Genomic DNA, 22,724 nt, shown 5'->3' on the forward strand with positions numbered 1-22,724 from the left:
GAAAATGAACTAAAACAGTAGATTAAAACTTAAGAAATTTGGATTACAAGAAAGACAAGAAAAGAAAATACAAAACTAAACTAGAACATGAAATTTAAAGGAATAACAACAAAGGAATTAAGCTCTCTGGATTTCGGTCTAGAGAGTTGCATCAAAGGAAACTAAAAATACAAGAAATTAAGTTGATACACCTGAGAAAATTCAAAACCCCAAAAGATGCATCCTTAAACCCTAAACCCTAAATCCTAATCTCATATATATAGAAATTTAATTTACAAAGGTAACATCAAAGATCGATTTTTGGCTGCACAAAATAGTGTCGACATCCTCTGTGAACCGCTCAAATTGGATTAATTTCATCCACACAAAGCATGTCGACATCCAAAGATTTTCTCGAAAAATATCCAGGTTCGATCGACCGACTTCGTGGCTGCATAAATAATCGATCGATCTACTTTGGATCGATCGATTTTCTTCGACTGATAATGCGATCGATTTGCCTTGGTCAATTTTTCATCTTTTCAGGATCAGCCTCAAACTCTGGAAATGACCAAATTGCCCTTGATGCATTTTCAGGTCTAATTCAAGTGTTTTGAACTAGATTTCAACTAAGACCTGAAAATAAGACATAAAACAAAATTACAACAAAAAGTTTTATATACAACACAAGCTAGGTCTAACAAATGCAAATTAAGGGGTCTTGAATCGAATAATTCAAGATTTATCAGAGAGGCAGCGAGAACTTTGTGCTTCTTCTTCCTTTGTCCATGACATAGCAGCTCTCCTCACCAAGACTGATCCTTCTCCTTCCAATTCATATCCAAAACAGTCACATTTTTGCAAACCACGCCCTCTTTGTTCTCACTGTGGTCTTTTAGGTCACACTATTGAAAAACGTTACAAGCTTCACGGCTATCCTCCAGGCTATAAACCTAAGCCTTGACTTGCTTCCGCTCATCAGGTTCAGAATCTTGGTCAATCTTCCGAATCTGTTCAACTCTCTGTGACTCAGGAGCAATGTCAACAATTGCTTGCTCTCCTCAAGCCATATGACATTCCTGCCAGTTCGCCAACTCTAGCAAGTTCCTCTACACCTCCACAAGATCATATCTTCTCTAACATGGCAGGTAATATCCAGACTTTTACTCATGCTTCTTGTCCATTAGATAAGAAGTATTCGGTATTTTCTTGTAATTCTTTTATTCAAATCCATCAAATTTGTCATACATGGATAATAGACACCAGAGCTAGATCATATGATTAGCTTTGTCACATTGTTTACTTCCATTACTGCTATTGTCTCTTAAAAAGTTAAACTGCCTAATGGTCACTTTGCTCAAGTACACACATATTGGCACTGTTAGACTATCTGAACACCTTACTCTTACAAATGTTCTTTGTGTCCCTTCCTTTTCATTCAATCTCATCTCTGCCAGCCAATTGCTTAGGACTATTCATTTTTGTCTTATTTTTATTGCTGGTTTCTGCTTTATTCAAAACTTGCACACTTGGAGGACGATTGGCATGGGTAGACAACGTGGTGGCTTATTTCATTTTCTGCAAACATCCAAGGCAACTACTCCATCTTTTCCTGAATTGTCTTGTACTGCTTTTGTTTCTAGTCCTGTTAAGAATGTAAATGCCGATGTGTGGCATTTTCGTTTTGGGCATTTACCTCAGTCTTGATTATCTCTTTTACATGATGTACTTCCTTCCATTACTTGTAAATCCACTACTGTTTGTACAGTTTGCCCACTAGCTCGGCAAAGAAGGCTAAGTTTTCCAACTAGTTCTTCTATATCAAGTTCAATTTTTGACTTGATTCATGTGGATATCTGGAGACCATTTTCGGTTCAATCAATAAATGGCAGCTCTTTCTTTCTTTCTATTGTAGACGATTTTAGTCGTTTTAATTGAGTTTACTTGCTTCAATCTAAAGCTCAAGTTCACAATTTACTCCAATCCTTTTATACTTTTGTTAAAACTCAATTTCAGCTTAAAATCAAGCTATTCGATCTGATCATGGGGCTGAATTTTGCATGTTTGAATTTTATTCTTCAAAAGGTATTTTACATCAATTGAGTTGTGTTGAAACTCCACAACCAAATTATGTTGTGGAGCGTAAATATCAACATTTGCTTAATGTTGCTCAAGCATTAAGATTCCAATCTCAATTACCTCTTAAGTTTTGGGGTGATTGTGTTTTAACTTCGATTCATATCATAAACCGAATACCTACTCCTAATTTGTCCAATAAATCTCCCTATGAATTACTCTTTTCCAAATTACCTTCTTATATACACTTAAAGGTTTTTGGATGTCTCTGTTTTTCTTCTACTCTTACCCGCAATAGATCAAAGTTTCATGCTAGAGCTAAGCCTTGTGTTTTCATTGGATATCCCTCTAATTCCAAAGGTTATAAACTCTATGATTTAACTACTCATTCTGTTTTTGTTTCTCGGGATGTAGTTTTTCATGAGCATATTTTTCCATTTGCTTCTCAACTTACGAAATTCAATTTTGATGGATGTTTTGTTGTTCCTACACCCATTTCAAATACATCTATTCCTATCAATAATTTTGATTCTATTCCTCTAAATTCTGATTCTACTTCTTCTTCTTTAAATCATATTCCTGATTCTGTTGTTCGATATTCTACTCGTGTTCGGCGTAGACCTGGATATTTGCAGCAATATCATTGCAATTTAGCAACTCAATCTACTCATCCAGTTGGTTCTACAACTTTTATTTCAAGTATACAACATGATATCTCCTATGTTATTGATTATACTCATCTTTCTCCTTCTTATAAGCACTTTAGTTGTTTTGTTTCTTCCCACATTGAGCTGAAATCCTTTTTCCAAGCTGTTAAAAATCCTCAATGGCGTGATGCCATGGCTGCTGAGATCAGTGCTTTGGAAGCTAACAACACTTGGGTAGTCACGGATCTTCCTCCCAATAAAAATCCCATTGGTTGTAAATGGGTATACAAAGTAAAGCTTAAGGCTAATGGTGAAGTTGAGCGATACAAAGCTTGGTTGGTGGCAAAGGGATATACTCAGTGTGAAGGTCTAGACTACTATGACACATTCTCCCCGGTTGCAAAGCTCACAACTGTTCTGTGTATACTTGCTCTTGCTACAGTGAAGAATTGGCATATTCATCAGTTGGACTTTAATAACACATTTCTTCATGGTGACTTGGCTGAAGAAATTTATATGAAACTCCCTTCTGGTTTTGCAAGTTCAGGACCTTCTAAAGTCTGCAAATTGCAGAAATCCCTCTACGGTCTTAAGTAGGCCTCTAGGCAATGGTTTGCCAAATTTTCTTCTACTTTGATTTCCCATGGTTTTACACAATCGAAGGCTGACTACTCATTGTTCACTCGTACACAAGCTTCCTCTTTTATTGCTTTGCTGGTTTACGTTGATGATATAGTCATTGCTAGTGACAATGTTGCAGCAGTTTCGGAGCTTACTCAGTTTCTTAATAGTGTTTTCAGCCTCAAAGATCTTGGACCATTGAAGTTCTTTCTTGATATAGAGGTTGCCTGTAGTGCTAAAGGGATTTGTATCTCTCAACGTAAATATGCCTTGGAGATTCTAGAGGATTCTGGTGTTCTTGGTCCTAAACCAGTCCTCTTTCCCATGGATTCGAATCTCAAACTTTCTCAGAGTGACTGTGAGCTTATTGATGATCCTTCTAGTTATTGAAGGTTAATTGGCAGATTGGTTTACTTAACCATTACACGGCCATATCTCTCATATTCGGTTCAATTATTGAGTCAGTTTATGGATTCACCTAGAAAGCCACATATGGATGCATTTTGGGTTTTAAGGTATTTGAAATCTTCTCCCGGGCAGGGTCTCTTCTTTCCTTCCGATTCTCCCTTAAGCTGAAGGCTTTTTGTGACTCTGATTGGGCTGCATGCCCAGATACTCGAAGGTCAATGACTGGTTTTTGTGTATTTTTGGGTGACTCTATGATCTATTGGAAATCAAAGAAGCAGCATACGGTTTCAAGGTCTTCTGTTAGGCCAAATACCGGTCTATGGCTGCTGTGACATGTGAGATTACTTGGTTAATCGCTTTGTTTAAAGATCTTCAGCTCTCTCATCCTCATGCTGCATTACTTTTTTGTGAAAATCAGGCTGCTCTTCACATAGCAGCTAACCCGGTTTTTCATAAACGCATTAAGTACATTGAGTTGGATTGCCATATTGTGCGTGAGAAAATTTCTCAAGGTTTGATTCGGACTTTAAATGTCAAGTTTGCACACTAGCTTGCAGACATCTTTACAAAAGCTTTACCTAGACTTTTGTTTCATGATCTCCTGTCCAAGATGAATGTTATAAACATATTCCATCCATCTTGCAGGGGGCTATCAAATTAGTTAGATTAGTTTTTAATCTAGTTGTAATTCTGTTCAATCTGTTAGATTAGTTCATACACGTGTAATTATCCTATTCGCTTTCCTGTTTGTATATATACAAATCTTACTGTAATATATTTCACTTTACCGAATGAGATCAGATTTCTGTTAGATCTCAACAAGCGATTCTCTCAAGTGAATGGCTCTCACATGTTTCAACTATAACAAAATATTACAAATCTTGTTCAAGGTACCATGTTAGTGGCAACATACTTCAAACTAATGGGTTTTTGGGATGAACTATCTGCACTCCAACCTAGTCCCTCATGTTCTTGTGGTTAGTGGTGCCATGAGAGATGTTTTACAACTCCAACAATACCGCTATACCATGAAGTTTCTTATGGGCCTTCATTAGTGGGTCATATGTTGTCATTCGTGGACACCTCCTCTTAATGGAACATCTACTTCCTGTACACTGAGCATATGCTTTGATCCTTCAAGAGGAATGACAACTTAACATTCCCACCCTATCCACTATTGAAGGTGTGGCATTGGCAATTAAAAGTGGTTGCCCACCACGGAAGAACAGGCGTTTAGAGCTACCCAAGAAAAATCGACTAAAGTGCAATAATTGTGGTTGCGAAGGCCACAACATTGATTGCTGTTATCATTTCCATGTATGGGAGTAAACGAGCTGATCTTAAGCGGATATTGGCTGTTTGGGCTCGACTTTTTTATGTAACAGTGAAGTTCCAGCTTGACACGAGCCTTAAATTCGCTTGCGAGCTCGGCTCGCTTAGAAAAATTTACTGATCGAGCTCAAGCTCGAGCTCAGTCATTTTGATTGATCCCGAGCTCAAGTACTCGACTCGAGCTCAGCCCATATCCTACAATTCAAATTATTTATTTTAGCAATAAAAAATAATTAAACCACATTTATGATCATATAATATGAGTATTATTGTATGAAAGTATGATCATATGATTCATACAATATAACAATTCATATGATCTTAGATCTTGGATCACATGATGACAATGATGTAATGATTCATAAGTATCGAATGATAATACTTATAAGTTATAACATTAGATATAGTGAATCAGTGATTATATGTCATATGCCACAATGTTATATTATTATATGATTATATAGTTATATTATATTGCATGAATAATATAATATGAATCATATGATTAAGTATCTGAATTGTCATTGTATCATATGATTAAGTGATTAACAATTAAGTATTAATATTATTCACTTTTATTATTTTATATACATATTTATATAACCAATTAATATTTACGGACTATTTTTATTTATTATTTAATTTATGCTTACATATAGTATATTGTTTATTACTATATTATAAAAATAAGTTATATTTTAACAAATTAATATATAACTTATTATATATATATACGAGTCGAGCCTTAATAAACGAGTCGATCCTTATATGAGCGAATTCATGAGCCAAGTTTATACGAGTTTGATTTCGTGTTCATGAGTAGCTCATTTAATAATTGATTCGAGCACGAGTCGAGTTTATTCAAGCCGATCTCGAGTAAGCTCACAAGTAACTCAGCTAGTTTACACCCATATTTTCATGCTTTCCCACCATGCTACCACAATACGAAGGCCGACACCAAGTTAGTTTTGTTTATACTAAGTAAGACCGTTGAATCATATATCTACCTGTGAAATTATGGTAATCCATAATTCCATAGATGTTGTAGGAAAGGAGGTTGAGAATGATGACCCTTACGCCTGTCTAAGGTATTATGGATGAGGCCGACAGATGCCTTAGTTTTTGTTATAAACTAGCTTATATTACTCAAAATTTTTTATTTATTTATTTTTGTTAAGTAAATGCTTAAGGTTTATTTTTTTTTTTTTGAAACAAATAGCATGTGCTATTATAAGATCTGCAAATTACATCATGAGAAAGAGGGACAGGACCCCCCTAAACTCTAAGCCAGAAGTATCTGACTTAAAAACAGCTGCCTGAGCAGAAACTTCAAATCTTACCAAAATTACATTTGAGCCTCTCTTACATTAACGCTCACTCTCAAATAAAAGAGAGCCGATCTAGCATCAAGCCAATAAAAATTCCAATAAAACATGAGTAATACACAAGCAGACTGTACAGGAGGAACAAGAGAATACACAAACAAACAAACAAACAGAATCACAAAAACCAGGTAGCCGGCATAAGAGGCAGGGGTGGATTCTGCCAGAGACGGCGGCGCGTGGGAGCACGCGCCGTCCCCCGGTGCCACCCAACCAAAGATCAACCACCATTAACCACAGCCCACTGCGCATGTACAGAAAAAAGCGGAGCGTGGCTGTCACGCGCGCCAAAGAACAAAGTGCTCTCTGGCGCGTGCAGACCACGCGCTGGACTCTGACGACCGACATGACCCGCGCTTCCATCGGCAGAAGCGGACTACAGTGGGGAAATCGGCTGAGAGGCGCGTGTCTTGAGAAAAGTAACGGGGTTGAGTAGATCTGGCTCCGAAAAGACGATGAAAACAAATGAAGAAAAGGCTAAAACCACCGTTGAGTGACACAATCGGCCTCCACTACCCCAAGCTGGACCACTTGATTTCAGCTTTCTTGCCTGAGACGAACAGAAAGAAAAGAAAAGAAAAGCAAAAAACGAAAACAAGCCATCATAGCCTCGAAAGGCTAGGGGAAAACACAGCCGCCACCGGATCTACCGGGGGGAACAACCACTTCACAGCCCAAATGGCCGGAAGAAAACAAGCCTCCACCGAGAAACTCAGGGAGGAGAACAAAAAACACCTTAGTCCACAAGGACAAAGGGACACGCATGAACTGAGGGGAGGGAGACCATCTCCCTCCCCCGGCAAACAGCCGGCTCCTTTAGGGGACCCTCTATGCCTCCCCCCCCCCCCCCCCCCATCTGCGAATGATATGCCAGACAGTATTCACGTACATCTTCAATGCCTCCTGGGTCAGGCCTAAACTTCAAATGCCCTTTAACCTTTGTATCAAGAGAAGCAGATTGGGCTACCCATGCATTGTATATATATATATTAAAGTTGATAGAAGTTTGTGTATAAATTAAGAGAAAAATATGACTTTTCTTAAATGTCAGGATTTTTCTTTAACAAACAATTGAATAAGTAATCAATTCTCTATTTTGTTTTACCCAAAAGAATTGACTAAATAACTGGAAAAAAGAAAAGGAAAAACAATAAAACCATTGCATAACAATCAACATAATGCACCTGGAAAAAAAAAAATAAAAAAAAAATCATTGTAAATGGTCGCTTAAATAACACAATACAATGAGATTTGCTAAGAGGAGGAGAAGAAGAATAAGAAAAGGAAGATGATTTATCAAATACCGAGTCCCTTGCCTGCTTTAATCCTCTGTAATATATATCTTTTAAGCTTTTACATTTATTATTTGGGGAGAAAGAAAATGAAAAAAGTGGGGGGCACGAATATATAAAACTAAAAAGACAGGAAATAGCCAAACTGCTAAAGAGAGAAGAAAGCTATGGAGAATAGTAGTTGGTTGGCGAAAAAAGCATGAAAAATGTGTCATTTAGGGTAGAGCTTAAAAAAATTCATCAACTTTTTTTAATAATCTCAAATATTTCTAAGAAATTGGGAAATGTTATTTTAACTCGATAGTTTTTGTTTTCGGTACCATCCTTCCTCTCTCATGGGATGGATTCCACGTGTCATCCATCCATGGCCATGGGAGAAAGCGTCAAAGCGATGGGTATGAAGGGAAAAAAAAAAAAAAAGAAGCATAGTTGAAATAGGGTTGTCTTATACTTATTACTTGAGTGGACCTTTTTTTTTTTTTTTTTTTTTTTTTTTTTTTTTTTTTTGTAATTTCTATATGACTGCGATAGCTCTCACGGAAACAAAGAATAATCCCCAACTCTTAAGTCTTAAGAAAAGTGGGAAGCATCGAGGAGGAGGAGGAGGAGATCGACCCAATTACCCTCCGACCTCGGACCAACGACCAAAGACAAAGAGACCAAGACCAAACAAAGTCTTCCCCCCAATATATTATTCCCCCAAATCAGCAAATCAGTCACTTGACAAAGACTAATTTTTAATCACTCACAACTTTTCAATCATAATTAAAAACGACGTGTTATTGTGTAGCATAAAAAGATGCATGAATGAAACATGAAAATGATGCATCCCTTCATTATTTGGTGTACTATTATTATTGCTAATTCCATTTAATAAGGTTATTCCCGGTTTGAAAAAATTGCTTGTTACAAATTTACCTAGGTAAAAAGAGATTGGCATGTCTATTAATTAGTTGTCTAAATTGTTATTTTATATGAAATTTATCTACCCAAATAAAAGTTGGGACTGCCCAGTTAATGACATTAACCGTCCGTTTATATTATTAGTAATTCAGACATTTAATTGATGTTGAGGAGGTGGAAAGGGTGGGTTATGATATAGGCTGTGAATCCAAAGAGTTCAAATTTCTGTACCCCATTTGGGTGCAGGCGAACAGTACCCTTTCACAGTTTATGTTTGCGTTTGCATGTGTAAAGCAACATGTGTCATGTGATACTCAAAAAGGCTGTTTTGTTCATTCAAGTTTGAAAATGACTCTTACTGGATACATTTTTTTTTTTTTTTTTTTTTTTTTTTTTTGAGTTTCTCAAATATATATATATATTTTTTTTAATTTTTTTTTTATTGAATCAAATAAATGGTAACTTCCACTTTGACAGTCCACAGCTTGTCATTAAAGCTGGTTCAGGCTTTGAATTCTAATGCCGAGATCGGATGTAATATTGTTTTTTTTGTTTTTATCTTTTTCCATCCTTGCTAAAAAAAATATATATATATATATATATATCTGCTTTCTGCTGATGCCTGATGGTACTGTGGTTCGCCACGTGCCATAGAAAAGTTCCTAGGATGCTCCCCAAGGACCCCAACGAACGGTGCACCCAGTATCTCCATCCACCGCGCATGCACCAGATCAGAATCCTTTTACACGTCGACGCCATAATGCGTCACAGAGAGAAAGAGGGGACCATCACCACGTCTAACTGTCCACGTGGCATCCAATCAAAAGCCCATTTGCGGCGCTGACCTGGCAAAAACCCAGCAGCGATTTTTGGCGGGAGAAGATATTTTATCTTAGCGAGGCGGGGCCTCTCGTACCAGACGGACCCCACATCCAGGTCAGCCCCACGCCAGGACCCGGGCCCCACCCAATATTTGTACCACGAAAATGCCTTCTTTTGCCCTCCAAAACGAAAAACCCCCAAAGATTTTAAATTCCCTCCAGCAAAACCAACGGCTGATACTACGCCACGTGTTCCAACCAAGAAGCCGGGACTCACCGATGACAGATGGCAGGGACTCCAGATCGGGCAGGTGGAAAATAGATCTACACCGTCAGATTGAAGATCAGCGGATGAGAAACTGCCCCAGACGTGTCCGGGCAGATCTGGACGTCTTTAAGAAGAGGGCCTGCCCCTCCTCTCCTTCATCACTCTGGTGAGGGTCTGTGAAACCCTCTCTCTTCCTCTTTTCACCATTTATCTGATTTTTCCTGTTCTTCCATTTCCTTGAAATTGTTTTCCCTCCGGCGGTGGTTGTAATTTCCGGCGACCATATCATGTCGAGGTTTATAGCCGGCGATTAGCCGGGGACCCGACGGATCTGGCCCACACGAATGGCGTCGGCCCTCTTGGCAAGTCGAAATGAACCGTCTTGGGGCGAACGCAAGGTTTATATGAGGAAATACGCCAACACAGCCTCCAATAATTCTCTCCTTAAGCTCAACCCTAACCCAAACCCCAACCCGTATCAGAACCCGAGCTTTAACAAGCAATTCTATGTGCCAACCCGGCAGAGTAAGGGGTCAGTGGCGCCGTCCGTGTCGGACGATACGGCGTCGCCGCCTCGGAAATCGATGAGCCTAAACGAGACGAAGGATTCGGAGTCACGTGGAGGCCACGTGACCTTCAATCTCGCAGCCTACTCGAGGCAAGAGCTGGCGGACCTGAAGAAGCGCCTGATCTCGGAGCTCGAGCAGGTCCGGAGCCTCTTGACCCGGATCAACTCCGGAGACTTCGGGTCCCGGTCCGGACACCTAGCCTCCAAGCCTCCGCCTCTTAAGCTAAACGACGTTGTGGACTCATCCAAGCACAAAGAGAAGAGGACGCCGAAGGCGAACCAGGCATATCCCTCGTCGGAGTTCCTTACCGCTGGGAAGACCAAGAAGGCGGCTCCGAAGAGCTCCGGCACCAAACGGCCCAACCCGTTCGGGTTGGGCAAAGATCCGAAGCGGCCGGCACCGGACCACCCCGCGGCCGAGAAGCTCAACGCCATCATGATGAAACGGTGCGTTCAGATCTTGAGCAAGCTGATGAAGCACAAGTTCGGATGGGTCTTCAACACGCCGGTCGACACCGTCAAACTGGGGCTCCGCGATTACCACCAGATCATCAAGGTCCCTATGGATCTCGGCACCGTCAAGTCCAATCTGGACAAGAATATGTACTCTTCGCCGCTCGCTTTCGCGGACGATGTGAGGCTCACATTCAACAATGCCCTAGTCTACAACCCTAAGGGCACCGACGTCAATTTAATGGCGAACCAGCTCTTATCCATGTTTGACGAAATGTTCAACCCGGCGTACCACAAGTTCGAGGCCGAACAGCGCCGAGTTTTAACCACATTCGAAGAGCCCCGGCCTAGGGTTTCGACTCAACAGCCACAGAGACTTGCATCTGGTCCTGTGCCGGTGGCGATTGCGAAGAAATCAGAGGCATTACCGCTGCCAGCTCCGCCACAGCCAATGCCGGCTCCGATTCCAGTTCCGGTTGCGAAGGCTAGGCCGTTGAAACTGCCGAAGCCGAAGGCTAAGGATCTGAACAAGAGGGAGATGAGCTTCGAGGAGAAGGCGAATTTGGGGGTGTGTCTGCAGAATCTGCCGCAGGAGAAGATGGGGCAGTTTGTGCAGATTATTAGGAAAAGGAATGGTCATTTGGCGCAGGAGGACGATGAGATCGAGCTCGACATCGAGACCATCGATACGGAGACGCTCTGGGAGCTGGACCGATTTGTGACGTACCACAAGAAGACGATGAGCAAGTTGAAACGGCAAGGGCTTCTCATTCAAAACAACAGCAATAACCAGGTTTCGGCTGAAACCCAGATTGGAAACAAGGTAATAATAATGATGACATTGCAATGTTGTGCGGGCTATTTTTTTTTTTTTTTTTTTTAAAAGGGCGTTGTTGGTTTCGAACTGCAGTCTCCGGCGGTGAGCGAGACGATGGCCGAGGCGGAGGCCATTCCGGTGCAGAAGAGCAAAAAAGTGGAGGTTGGGGAGGAGTATGTCGACATTGGAGAGGAGATTCCGATGGGAAACTTTCCACCTGTGGTGATTGACAAAGAGGACGCTACTGCTTGTGCCAGTAGTGGGTCTAGTAGCTCGAGCGGTTCAAGCTCTAGTAGTGATTCCTCTTCCTCCAGTGGTAATTAAACTTCACACAACCAACCTCTCTGTGTTTTCGTGGGGGAAATGTGGTGATGGGTTTTTTTTCCCCCCTTTTTCAGATTGTTAATTCGAGCATGTGTTTGCAGATTCAGATTCCGGGAGTTCGTCGGCCAGTGACTCGGATGCGGACAGCGTGCAATCACCGTTTGTTGAATCGAAAGAAGCTCAGGGGACCTGAAGTTTTCAGTGTAGTAGGGATTGGATTGTGAGATGACGGAGGAGAGGCTCAAGCTTACGGAGAAGAAATTAGTGTAGACTAGGGTAGTGGGCTTCAGAAGTGATTGTGGCTTTTTGTTTGCATTGTTGCTTTTTGATGGCTGATTGGACAAGGGGCTGAAGAGGGAAACTGTGGGTGGGGGTTGCTTCGGTGTGTGGTTCTGTAAAAAGTAAATGACGAGTTAGGGGGGGGAGGGGGAGCAGTAGTAGATAGAGAGAAAAATGAGATAAAAAGCTTAGTTGAGAGAGAGTAGAGTAGGAGGATGTAGGTGTAGGATTTTTCTTATTATATAGGTGGGCGACTGTAACAGGGAGGGAGGAGGAAGAAATGGGCTTTTGGGAAGGGGGGATAATTTTTTGTAGCATACAAAACAACCACATGATTTTCAGAGTGGTCAAGAAGAAGCAATAGCAGAAAAACATGTACAGTGAAGAAAATCATCTAAAACACAAGGCAAATGAATAGTTTGACCTCTTTACCCTTATCAAAGCCTTAACTTTTACTCTTTTGCGCTTTTTTGCCCTCTACCCTTCACTTGTTCTATCAACTTAATTATGCTACATGATTCACCCTAACCGCAAGTCATTATTATGGACAGAAATTTCCTATGTGGAATAGAATACTAACAAACTACTAGAAAATACAAATAAAGAAAGACGATGATGGGACTCTAGATATAGATTAATCTCTACTTTAAATAACCAAACCACAGTTTAATAGGCTGAACTCCTCCGTGGGGCCAAACTTTTGCGAGAAGTATTTGACGTCAGCATACCTCGGACCGGTGGCTGATTGATTGATTGATTGATTGATGCTTTTGACACCCGAGGGGGGTGGATTTGGAATTTGGCCTTGAATCTCGTACTAAAGAAAATTAATCGTTAAAAGCTCAAATGTATATGATAGAAACACAAGGCACTCGGATCTGTTTTTTTTTTCTAAAGTTAGTGTTCTATAATCTAACCCACATATATATTAATAAACAATTTAAAACATAAAACTCTATTAATTTACACACAAAAAAACTACCTTTATTTTATCCTATATTGGAGGAATATTCTCAACCTAAAGTCTTTTATACTGGTACTGGCACGTGTCCTGAGCATGCTAGTGGTTATATTAATTTTATTTTAGCATTTTCACGAAATCTCCAACGCAGCTCGGAAGAAATTTCTATCTAAAAAAGCAAAACTCTACTCCATTCAAAAAGTAAAAATGTTTAGAACAAGAGACAAAACAAAACATTAACAACCCTCACACAAAAACAATTCACTTTTATACCTCGTCAAAACACTTTCAAACCTAAAATAAAAAAATCCCTCAGGGCCTCTATGTTACATATAAATGCAGCCAACGGTCAAAATCAGACTTATGTACTATATTAAAAATTAATAGAAAATAGGGGGGGTGGGTCAGCTTGTTCCTAATCAGAAAAAAAAAAAAAAAACAATAAATTTAAGAACTAAGAAGACTGTTAGACAAAATTGAGGTATAAAATGAATGAAGTCCGTCGTAGTTAGTTTAATTAATGAACACGTAAGTAAGATGAAAGACGTAAATGACAAATGTGTCCAGTTCGTTGAGTTGGTAAAAGGTTGATGTTAAAAGGGTGTGAAAGGGGAAGGAAGTTACTACTTTAGGGTTCTTTTTAACTTGTACTGCGAATAAATAAATAAAAACCGTGGGAGCCATCTTCGTCCTATGAATTTATTTTAGGAAACTTCCGGGAAAAGGGCCAGGAGCAAAGCGGTGATGACCTTTGGCCAAGGATTAGGATCACACGGTCGCACCCTATCAAAAACACAAAGCATACTTTGCCTCTATACTCTTTGCTAATTCATACAAACTACCAAAACAATCTATCAAATTTCAGATTCAATAAAATGAGTTTCATTGTAGGAATTCATCAAACCAAGAAAAGCGGGAGCCCCAACTTGATCGGTAGTGAGAGTACACAGAGAATCGAGATATGTAAAACATGCACGTGAATCAGGATTGGCTGCAATCGTAGTTTATTCGATTGCAATTGTGAGAGGCCCTTCGATGAAACTCACTTATCAGGTGAGCCCCATCAGGGGGCCTCTCACAATTGCAGAAAATCCATAATTAACGGGAAACCCGCTCCATATGTAGATACAATTATTTGAGAGTATAAATTCTCAGTCATGTGAGCCCCATCCCTCAGGCGACTCACAATTGCATGAAATCCCCAATTGCATGGGATCTTGCACCATATGCAGATACAATGATTTGAGAGTGAAATCCTCAGTTCCACTTAGAGCATTCACACCCAATTAGCTATTTTAACCTAAAAATTGGTGAGCTGATATAGTGCAGGTGGTAAAAAAAGACATAAGACATGCACATGACTTTGGAATGTAGGTGCTTTGAAAAAGTGAATAGCTAAAATATAAAATTTTGATTTTTAAGCTAAATTGGATAGAAAAGTTGCCGAATGTGAATGTTGTAAGGTGCTAAGAAAAAGCTAAAAATGTGAACCCCATATGCATATGAATATGCAGTCACTTGACCTTCTCTTAATGACAATTGCTACAAGATGGTTATGCTTTCTATAAGATAAACTAAAGAACTAAAATATCCTTGTGTCAAAATAGTGAATACTTGTTTGGAAACAATTCCTAGTGATCAACTTACCTATTGGCAATAAAATTCAAGTAAGAACAGTGTTATCATAATCAAAATGGTCATTCTAGATGTTTGGCCCTTTGGCTAAGAGCAAGAGTGGTCTTCTAATTTCCATTTCTTTAGAACATCTTGGGAATAATCTCTCTACCTTAATTAACCACAAAATTATTGTACCGAATGTTAAACTTACAGGCTACAGGCTAGTTGAGTTACCGTTAGATAATTGATGATTTCAAATCATGTGGCACTTAAAGCTGAAGAAATTCGAGAACTGATTAGCAGTGGAAGGATGGAGAAACTGGATCTGGTTACTGTGTATTACCGCACAGCATACTCCTAGTGTGATTCAATCTCTTAAGATTCCAAGTGAGTGTGCTGATAGACTCCCGGTTGATCAAACCTCCTAGTGAGTGTTGATAACACAACCGGTTGATAAGGATAAGATTATCTAGAGGAAATTTACTTGTAATTAGATTTCTATCTAAGAGTTTGTGTTAGATTAGAATACTGTAAGCTAAGGTTTATCATGTAAACTATACTACCTTGTATGTTCTATATGCTTGAAAGCCAATATACTCTGAAATTCTACATGGCATCAGAGCAACTATAGACTCACGTCTCCAGGAATTTTTTTTTTTCTTTCCCGATCATCATTATGTCTGCCTCCCGGATTCCTCCTCCAAGTCTTCTTCATCCAACGTCCTCTTCACCGTCCCAAATATGAACCATACCTTGAATATCAAGCTGTCCAACAACAACTTTCCTAGCTGGCGAACTTTGATTTTAGCCTTTGTTAAAGCCAATGATGCGTATGGCTTCCTAGATGGTACAACTCCACCTCCAGCCCAGACCATCCCGAATACTAGCACCACTCCTGGTGCCCCTGCCACCATGGCTAATCCCGACTTCCTTCTCTGGTGTCAACGTGACCAGATGCTGCTCAGCGTGTTGATCTCCACGCTCACTGAACCATTAGTAGTTCATGTCGTCGGCTCAGCCACTGCTCATCAACTTTGGACGACTCTTGTCTCCATGTTTGCTTCCCAAGCTCGTTCACGGGTTATGCAGATTCACTATCGCCTTGCCACAGCCAAGAAAGGTAGCTCTTCAATCACAGAGTATTTTCAATCCTTTAAAGCCATGTGTGACAATCTTGCTGCTGCCGGACAGCAACTCAATGACTTTGAAAGCACCTCCTACCTTCTTGCTGGCCTTGGATCTGAGTATGATCCCTTTGTCACATCCCTCACCACTCGGTTGGATCCTCTCTCCTTGCTCACGAGATGAGGATAGAGCACAATCTTTCCCCTACTGAGGTTTCCCCTCCTATGGCTAATATTTCTACTCGGGCTCCCATGAATCGTGGGAGAGGATATCGTGGTCGAGGTCGCACCACGTATAGAGGCAGAGGACCGTCTTCTGGTGGCCGAGGCAGGGTCATTATTTCTCCCAAGACCCTGCTGCTCCTTCTCGGCCAATCTGCCAACTCTGTGGCAAGATTGGTCACACTGCTCCAAGATGTTATCAACGACCGGACCCTGCTCTGGCTGCACCTTCTCCTCCAGCATACTCAAATGCTCAGGCTTATTACTCCTCGCCTTCCCTGCCTCCTGAAGAAAATTGGTACCCGGATACTGCTGCAACACATCACATGACAAATAATTTTCAGAATCTGAATCTCTCAGCAGATGAGTACACTGGCCAAGATCAGATTCACATAGGGAATGGTACAGGTTTGGCTATTTTACATTCTGGTTCTGCCTCCTTATCTCTCTCTAGTGAGCGTGTATAGGATTATATATAGAACATACAAGGTAGTATAGTTTACATGATAAACCTTAGCTTACAGTATTCTAATCTAACACAAACTCTTAGATAGAAATCTAATTACAAGTAAATCTCCTCTAGATAATCTTATCCTTATCAACCGGTTGTGTTATCAACACTCACTAGGAGGTTTGATCAACCGGGAGTCTATCAGCACACTCACTAGGAATCTTAAGAGATTGAATCACACTAGGAGTATGCTGTGCGCTAATACTGTGATAGGAAGTTGCCTCCCTGAGGACAAGCTCTGGATTATACAGCAATTGCAAAAAGGTCACATAGTTGCTTTCTTTGGAGGGTTGACCACAAGAGACACCCTACCTTTAAAAGAAGCCGATGTCGGGATCACTGCCCGGAGACTGAGCACTGAATTGGCAAGAGAGAGCTCTGATATTACTGCCAAATATTTTGGTTCACTATCTCATATTTTGAAGTTTGGCAGATGCAGTTACCACAACATTCAGAAGTTCATTCAACTTCAGCTCACCACTTGCATCTCTGGGTTTACAATAGCCTTGGTGACCACAATGGTTTCTGGAGCATCCCCAATAACAGGATTTGAAATGTTTTGGGTGAATTGGGTTATGTACCTTGTGGGCAGCCCAGTGTTGTTGATGGAGTTAAAAACCCAGGAAGTACTGCTAACCCAAAAACCAGCTAAAGGGTCACTACAAACCAAGGCCATGTGGGGAAACATTGTAGCTCAAGTCATATATCAGGTTTCTGTCTTGCTGATCTTTCAGTTTAAGGGATTCGGCACGATCGATGATGTCCGGAAGACCATGATCTTCAATATGTTTTGCCTATGTCAGATCTTCAATATGTCCGGAAGACCATGATCTCGAATTTCTTCAGCTTTAACTAGCAATGGGTTCATCAAGAGTGAGGCTTACAGGCTAGTTGAGTTACCGTTAGATAATTGATGATTTCAATTTTTGTACCTAATGTTAAACTTTCAGTTCCCATTCATATGGTTTTGAGCAGGATCTTTTCCCCTAAGTGATTGAAATTTTACACAACTCAATAGACAGAAGCTAGAATCAAGTAGGGCTAAGACCAAAAATGTTTCTATGCAGTTTTACAAGCTGGAACATCTCAGATGAAGGACTAATTAATGCACAAACATAAGTAGCATAGTTTCTAGTTTGTCATTGCTAAGATTTTGCAGGAAAATACAAGTGTCTTCTAATTTGCTACATCAGCAGCGCAACAAAACAGTTTGATGGTGACTAAAGCCCCTTTTGTTTGCTCTACACCAGTTTGAATTAATTCGTCTTTCAATCCAAATGGCTCTTTATGCTTTGAGCGGTCAACATAAGCCTAGTCTTAATAGTTTGTCATGTCTGAGCATAAGAATCTTATCAGAATTACATAAAATTAGTTAACCACCTCAGAGTGGCATGGGCCAGACAGTAATAACTAGCATCCAGGCCCACATCATAAGCAGTAATGATGGCTCAAAGACAACCTACCCAACAGGTTATTGTTGAAGCTAAGTTTTGCGCAAGGGAGAAAAGGGGGGAGACTGAGAAACAAGGGATCCTAGGAGCATAGATGATCTTCGTTAACAATGCCCACGGGTTGCAGGGCACTATAATAAATGCTGCATTTCTTTTATTCCTTTCCCTTCTATTCTTCTGGCATCTAACAAAGACAGCCTAGGAATTAAGCATGGTAACAGCTAAATATGACTTGTAAAGAGTGATTGAGTCTACCATAAATCTGGACACAGCTCATTCTGGGCCTCTATTTCCTTCGGAGTGGTGCCTCCTTTGGAAATTAAATATTTATGGGCGACACAAGCTTCTTCTTTTGAAAATCCTTTGGAATATCCTCCCTACAAGGGCAAATTTATTTTGGTTCATTCCTCCCTAAGACGAGCAATCTAACAACCCGTAAAAGCGCTAGCCACATCTGTGCTATCATTCCAAAATTATTATTTAAGTTGCAATTGGAACTCCTTAAAATCACTTATAAAACCTAGTTTTACCTTGTGAGGAACCAATGTGAGACTTGACACCCCTGAGCATCAGAACAAGCACTAGTCATATACGCACTATCACTCTAAAATGACTTGTTAAGTTGCAATTGAAGTTTCCTAAAATTACTAATAAAGCCCAGTTTTAGCTAGTAAGTAACTAATGTGGAGCTTAGCACCCATGAACATCTTTATAATCTATCCACTCAATATGCTCTGATACCATTTCTAACAACCTAGGGAGAACACTAGCCACATCTTGCTCTATCATTTCAAAAAGATTAGTTAAGTTGCAATTGGAGCTTTTTAGAAACACTTATAAAACTCAGTCTCACGTAGTAAGGAACCAAAGTGGAACTTTGCACCCATGAGCATCTTTATAATCCATCCACTCAATATAAGCAATCCACCCATCCAATGTGAGACCAACTTTTTGGAGGTGTCACAAGCAAAGTCTCTAATGCCCTCTCTGTGTCACTCGGGTACAAAGAATCTTGAGCACCTCTTCTTAGCTTGTCACTTCTCAAGCCTATCTTTGAATGGGTTAAAATCATCTTGAACCCCCTCTGCTATTAATTTAGCCCCGGAGGATCACCTCCATTTTAGGCTCTTTGCTGTCTCTGCTTCTGATCTTATTGGTTTAACAAGGAACAGGCTCATCCAAGACAATTCTGTTCCCTCAGCCTCACAGCTTGTCTCCCTTGTCAAAAAGGTGAGCCTTGATCATCTTCACGCGTGGGAATCTATCTCCCCTGCTCCTCAGATTATCCTTTGAGCTTTGCTTGGTTGTTTATCTTACTCACAAAGAAAAAAAATAATTAAAAAAAAATAATCCTATTCTTATCTCAAATTTGGTTTCTTCAGATCTCGAAAGACAGAGCACTGAAGCTAGGAAATCCAACAAAACAACCTATATTGGTTTTTGGCTCTTGATAAAAATTGAAGATCTGACACTCTGGTGGTTGTTATATGGAAAATTTCTGAACAATTGAGGCAGTGTTGATTTTCACCCTTCACATCCAAGTGTGGTATACACATAGGTCTGACTATAACATGCGCTAGTTGGAGGGAAATCTAGACGAAGCATACTGTTGGTCTGCTGCTTTTTTCACTATAAACTCTGCAGATTGATAAATTTGTACTTTTACAATGAAGGTCATCTGCAGTATTTGCTTCATTGAAAGTTGACCTTCCTTTTGGCAAGCAACTCTTCAAAAGATCCAACGATTTGCTACTTTCTAAGTAGAAAATAAAACATACCTCACAGTCATAAAATTGCAGTCAGCTAAGGATTCTATTAAATTGGTTAGCTCAAGGCCTACAACTATCACCAAAATCATCATGCTCACAACGCTGTCATTGTAACTATCAACCTTCCATAACAGTCTAGGACATGTACAAACATCAAAGCCATCACCAGCACCACCTCAAAAATGATTATCTCCACAACATTAGTTTAAACTAAGCATTAGTTTAGGATTCCCTTTCAAGATAAGGACAAACATATATTACTACCGTACAAAGTTGGCAGAATAGGATTCCCTTTCAAGTTTCAAGAGATGTTGCAGAGTCAAACAGTTATGTCACAACTGGGGTATCAAAATAAAAAGCAGCAAACCTACCTAAAAGATTGAAACTAAAGCAAGGTAATATAGTCGCTGAGAGCTATTAAACAATGAGATATACCCATGAATAATTAATAGAAAGCAGGCATTATATAATTTTCACATACCTTCAAATGGTTGATTGATAGTTTTTCTTTTGATGGATAAGAGATTTTTGTGTAATTTTCCAATGTTCTATAATCTGCAATGCTACTGCAACTGCACTGCTTCACACTGATTATAGGAGAATTTTCTCTTGAGACTACCATCTAGTTTGAAACCAGCAACGAAAGAACAGGAAAACAAGCAATAAACAGAACATAATATCTCTTGACTTCACTTCCACTGAGAAGAGGCAATATCTTTATTACTAGATCGTAATGCTGGCCAAAACTCGTCCCTTTTGCATAATAGAACCTCGCGCAATTTGAATTTACATTTTTGTTTTGGGAAATCGGTAGCAGGTGTTCTTACAGTGTAATTCAGGTTGGTTTTTTTTTTTTTTTTTTTGATGCTGATGCTTCACTAGTCTATTAAATCGGTTAAACAGATCAGTGAAATCATAGGCCATAGTGGACAGACAGGCTTGTCATTCAACAGAACGAAATAGATAAAACTTTAAGCCTCAAACAATTCTAGAAACAAAGCCAGCCACTTAAGTTACAGTCACTGATGATATGGAGGCTATTATTAAGGTCACTATAAGATAACAATTAGCCACGGGCAGTTAGTGAAGAGTGAAGCAAAACTCAGAATATGTATGAGAATTTGATGCAGATCAGCTTACAAGCAGACCAGTCGGAATAAAATGACCATATCTTGTAATTCCGACATTAGATGGGGGGCAATATTGATGGTGTTGGAAAGCTTATTCAAAGGACTAAATTTTACAATTCAAACGTTTATTGGGTCAAAATGGGCCGTCAAGAGAAATAAAAAAAAGTACCCAAGAGCCTCGGTCGAAGAGTTGGTCGAAGTTCGTTTTGACCCAGGTGCTGCATTTTACAATAACCTGAGACCCGATCGAAGCTCTTTTGACTGAGGGCTTCATCACAAGGTCTTGTTCGAACGAGGTTGTAAGTCATTCGAACGTGATTTGGCAGTGTCGGTTTATTTCCCTTTTCTAATAGGATTTGGACTTGTTTTTCTATATAAACTCACTTAGGATGGCCTTGGCCGCAGTTTGTGTACTTTTCATCAGTTTTCAAAAAGAAACACCCAAAGATTGAGTTTTCTCCTATTTCACCTCAATTCCTTGAATTAATTCTTGGTTTTAGAAAGAGTTATGAGCTTTGTGTTTGTTAATTCTGCGACCTACTACATTATGCTACATCAGAATCTCTACAATTCTATATCTTGAATGGGACATACTGCATTGGTTCTTAAGATCTCAGCCATGTAAAGGGAGGAGAAAAGGGTTCCTCTAAATACGAAGTCTACCCACATGACCTGAATAATACCCCCATCAAAAGAAAAAGAAAGAGTTCTGCAGAGGTTATCTCAAGAAAACAATAACAAAAAGAGCACGAGAGCCACTTGAGGAAACAGTAAAAAATTATGTAACAAATCAAAGAGTAAGACTAACGAAATGCTTTTTTTTTTCTTCCCTTTTTGTTACATAGGAGGATGAGAGAGTGAGACTCATACCTATGCTTCTGGTTCAAAATGATACTGCTAGCACTGGAATCATTATTGCCGGTTTGGTAACCTGAAATCAAAGTTAAGATGGCATCATCCCTGTTTTGCCCAAACCTGATGAAAACTAAATCTAAACTATAGGACTTAGAAATCTGAATCTCACAGTGTAGATAAGCTATTAGAGTAGAAATAAGTTGAGAAAGAGAGATGATTACACTCATCTCTTAGATTGAGATGAGTGCTGTGTGTGTGTGTGTGTGTGTGCGCGGTTCAAGGTTGGATCAGTGTGTAAGGTGTAACATCTAAACTCGAACCCAGATTGACAACAAGCCCAACGGCAACATCTATCTCTGAGTCATGGCCAAGTACTTACCAGGCACAGCTTCACAGTAATTTTACACAAGCCGATTGGAAATTAAGAACCCCAATATCGGATATAAAGAAAGAAAGAAAACAAAGAATTGCAGGGTAATAGGAAAAATTTGAAATATTGTTTGAATAATATGAGGTAAAGGATTGGGAACATACTTGAGATATCTCTGGAACCAAAAATGGTATGCAAATGGTTTTATTACCATTGATGTTTCATTGAACAACAGAACAAACGACCAGTACTAAAAATGAGAAATGGACGTAATTAAAATAAAATATATATATATATATATATATATATATATATATATATATTCTTTTACCAAAAATGGACGTAATTTTCTGGTCTGTCACAAAAGTAACATATGGAAAGGCAGATTTAAATGCGTCAGATTAAGAAGCAAAGAGGAAATTAAAAAAAAAAAATAGAAAAGGTAAGTTTATGATTTTAACGTTGTGGGTTACTGTTCTTTTTTCTTCGCGGTTGAGATTTTGGCGTTGAAGATTGAATGAGTATGAATGGGTCAAAACCCACG

The 22,724-nt window shown here is 39.6% G+C and overlaps 1 protein-coding gene and 1 long non-coding RNA gene across 3 annotated transcripts; one reads left to right on the top strand and one right to left on the bottom strand.

Moving 5' to 3' along the window:
* Positions 1-132: 132 nt before the first annotated feature.
* On the bottom strand, positions 133-22,422 carry LOC133852751 (uncharacterized). The gene is made up of 4 exons (XR_009895974.1): positions 22,345-22,422; positions 21,826-21,886; positions 20,307-20,412; positions 133-615 (listed from the first exon to the last, which is right to left on the bottom strand). It is a non-coding gene; the product is annotated as an uncharacterized LOC133852751 (long non-coding RNA).
* On the top strand, positions 9,893-12,627 carry LOC133851271 (transcription factor GTE7-like). Of its 2 annotated transcripts, none has more exons than XM_062287607.1 (3): positions 9,893-11,573; positions 11,661-11,883; positions 11,966-12,627. In XM_062287607.1, exons 1-3 carry the CDS (start codon positions 10,074-10,076, stop codon positions 11,971-11,973), a joined length of 1,731 nt encoding a protein of 576 aa, XP_062143591.1. In that variant the 5' UTR covers positions 9,893-10,073; the 3' UTR covers positions 11,974-12,627. The 2 variants fall into 2 exon arrangements, with proteins under 2 accessions (XP_062143591.1, XP_062143590.1); XM_062287606.1 differs by having other exon boundaries at positions 11,993-12,627.
* Positions 22,423-22,724: the final 302 nt, after the last annotated feature.

This window comes from Alnus glutinosa, chromosome 12 (assembly GCF_958979055.1).
Source record: "Alnus glutinosa chromosome 12, dhAlnGlut1.1, whole genome shotgun sequence".
Classification (NCBI taxonomy): Eukaryota; Viridiplantae; Streptophyta; class Magnoliopsida; order Fagales; family Betulaceae; genus Alnus; species Alnus glutinosa.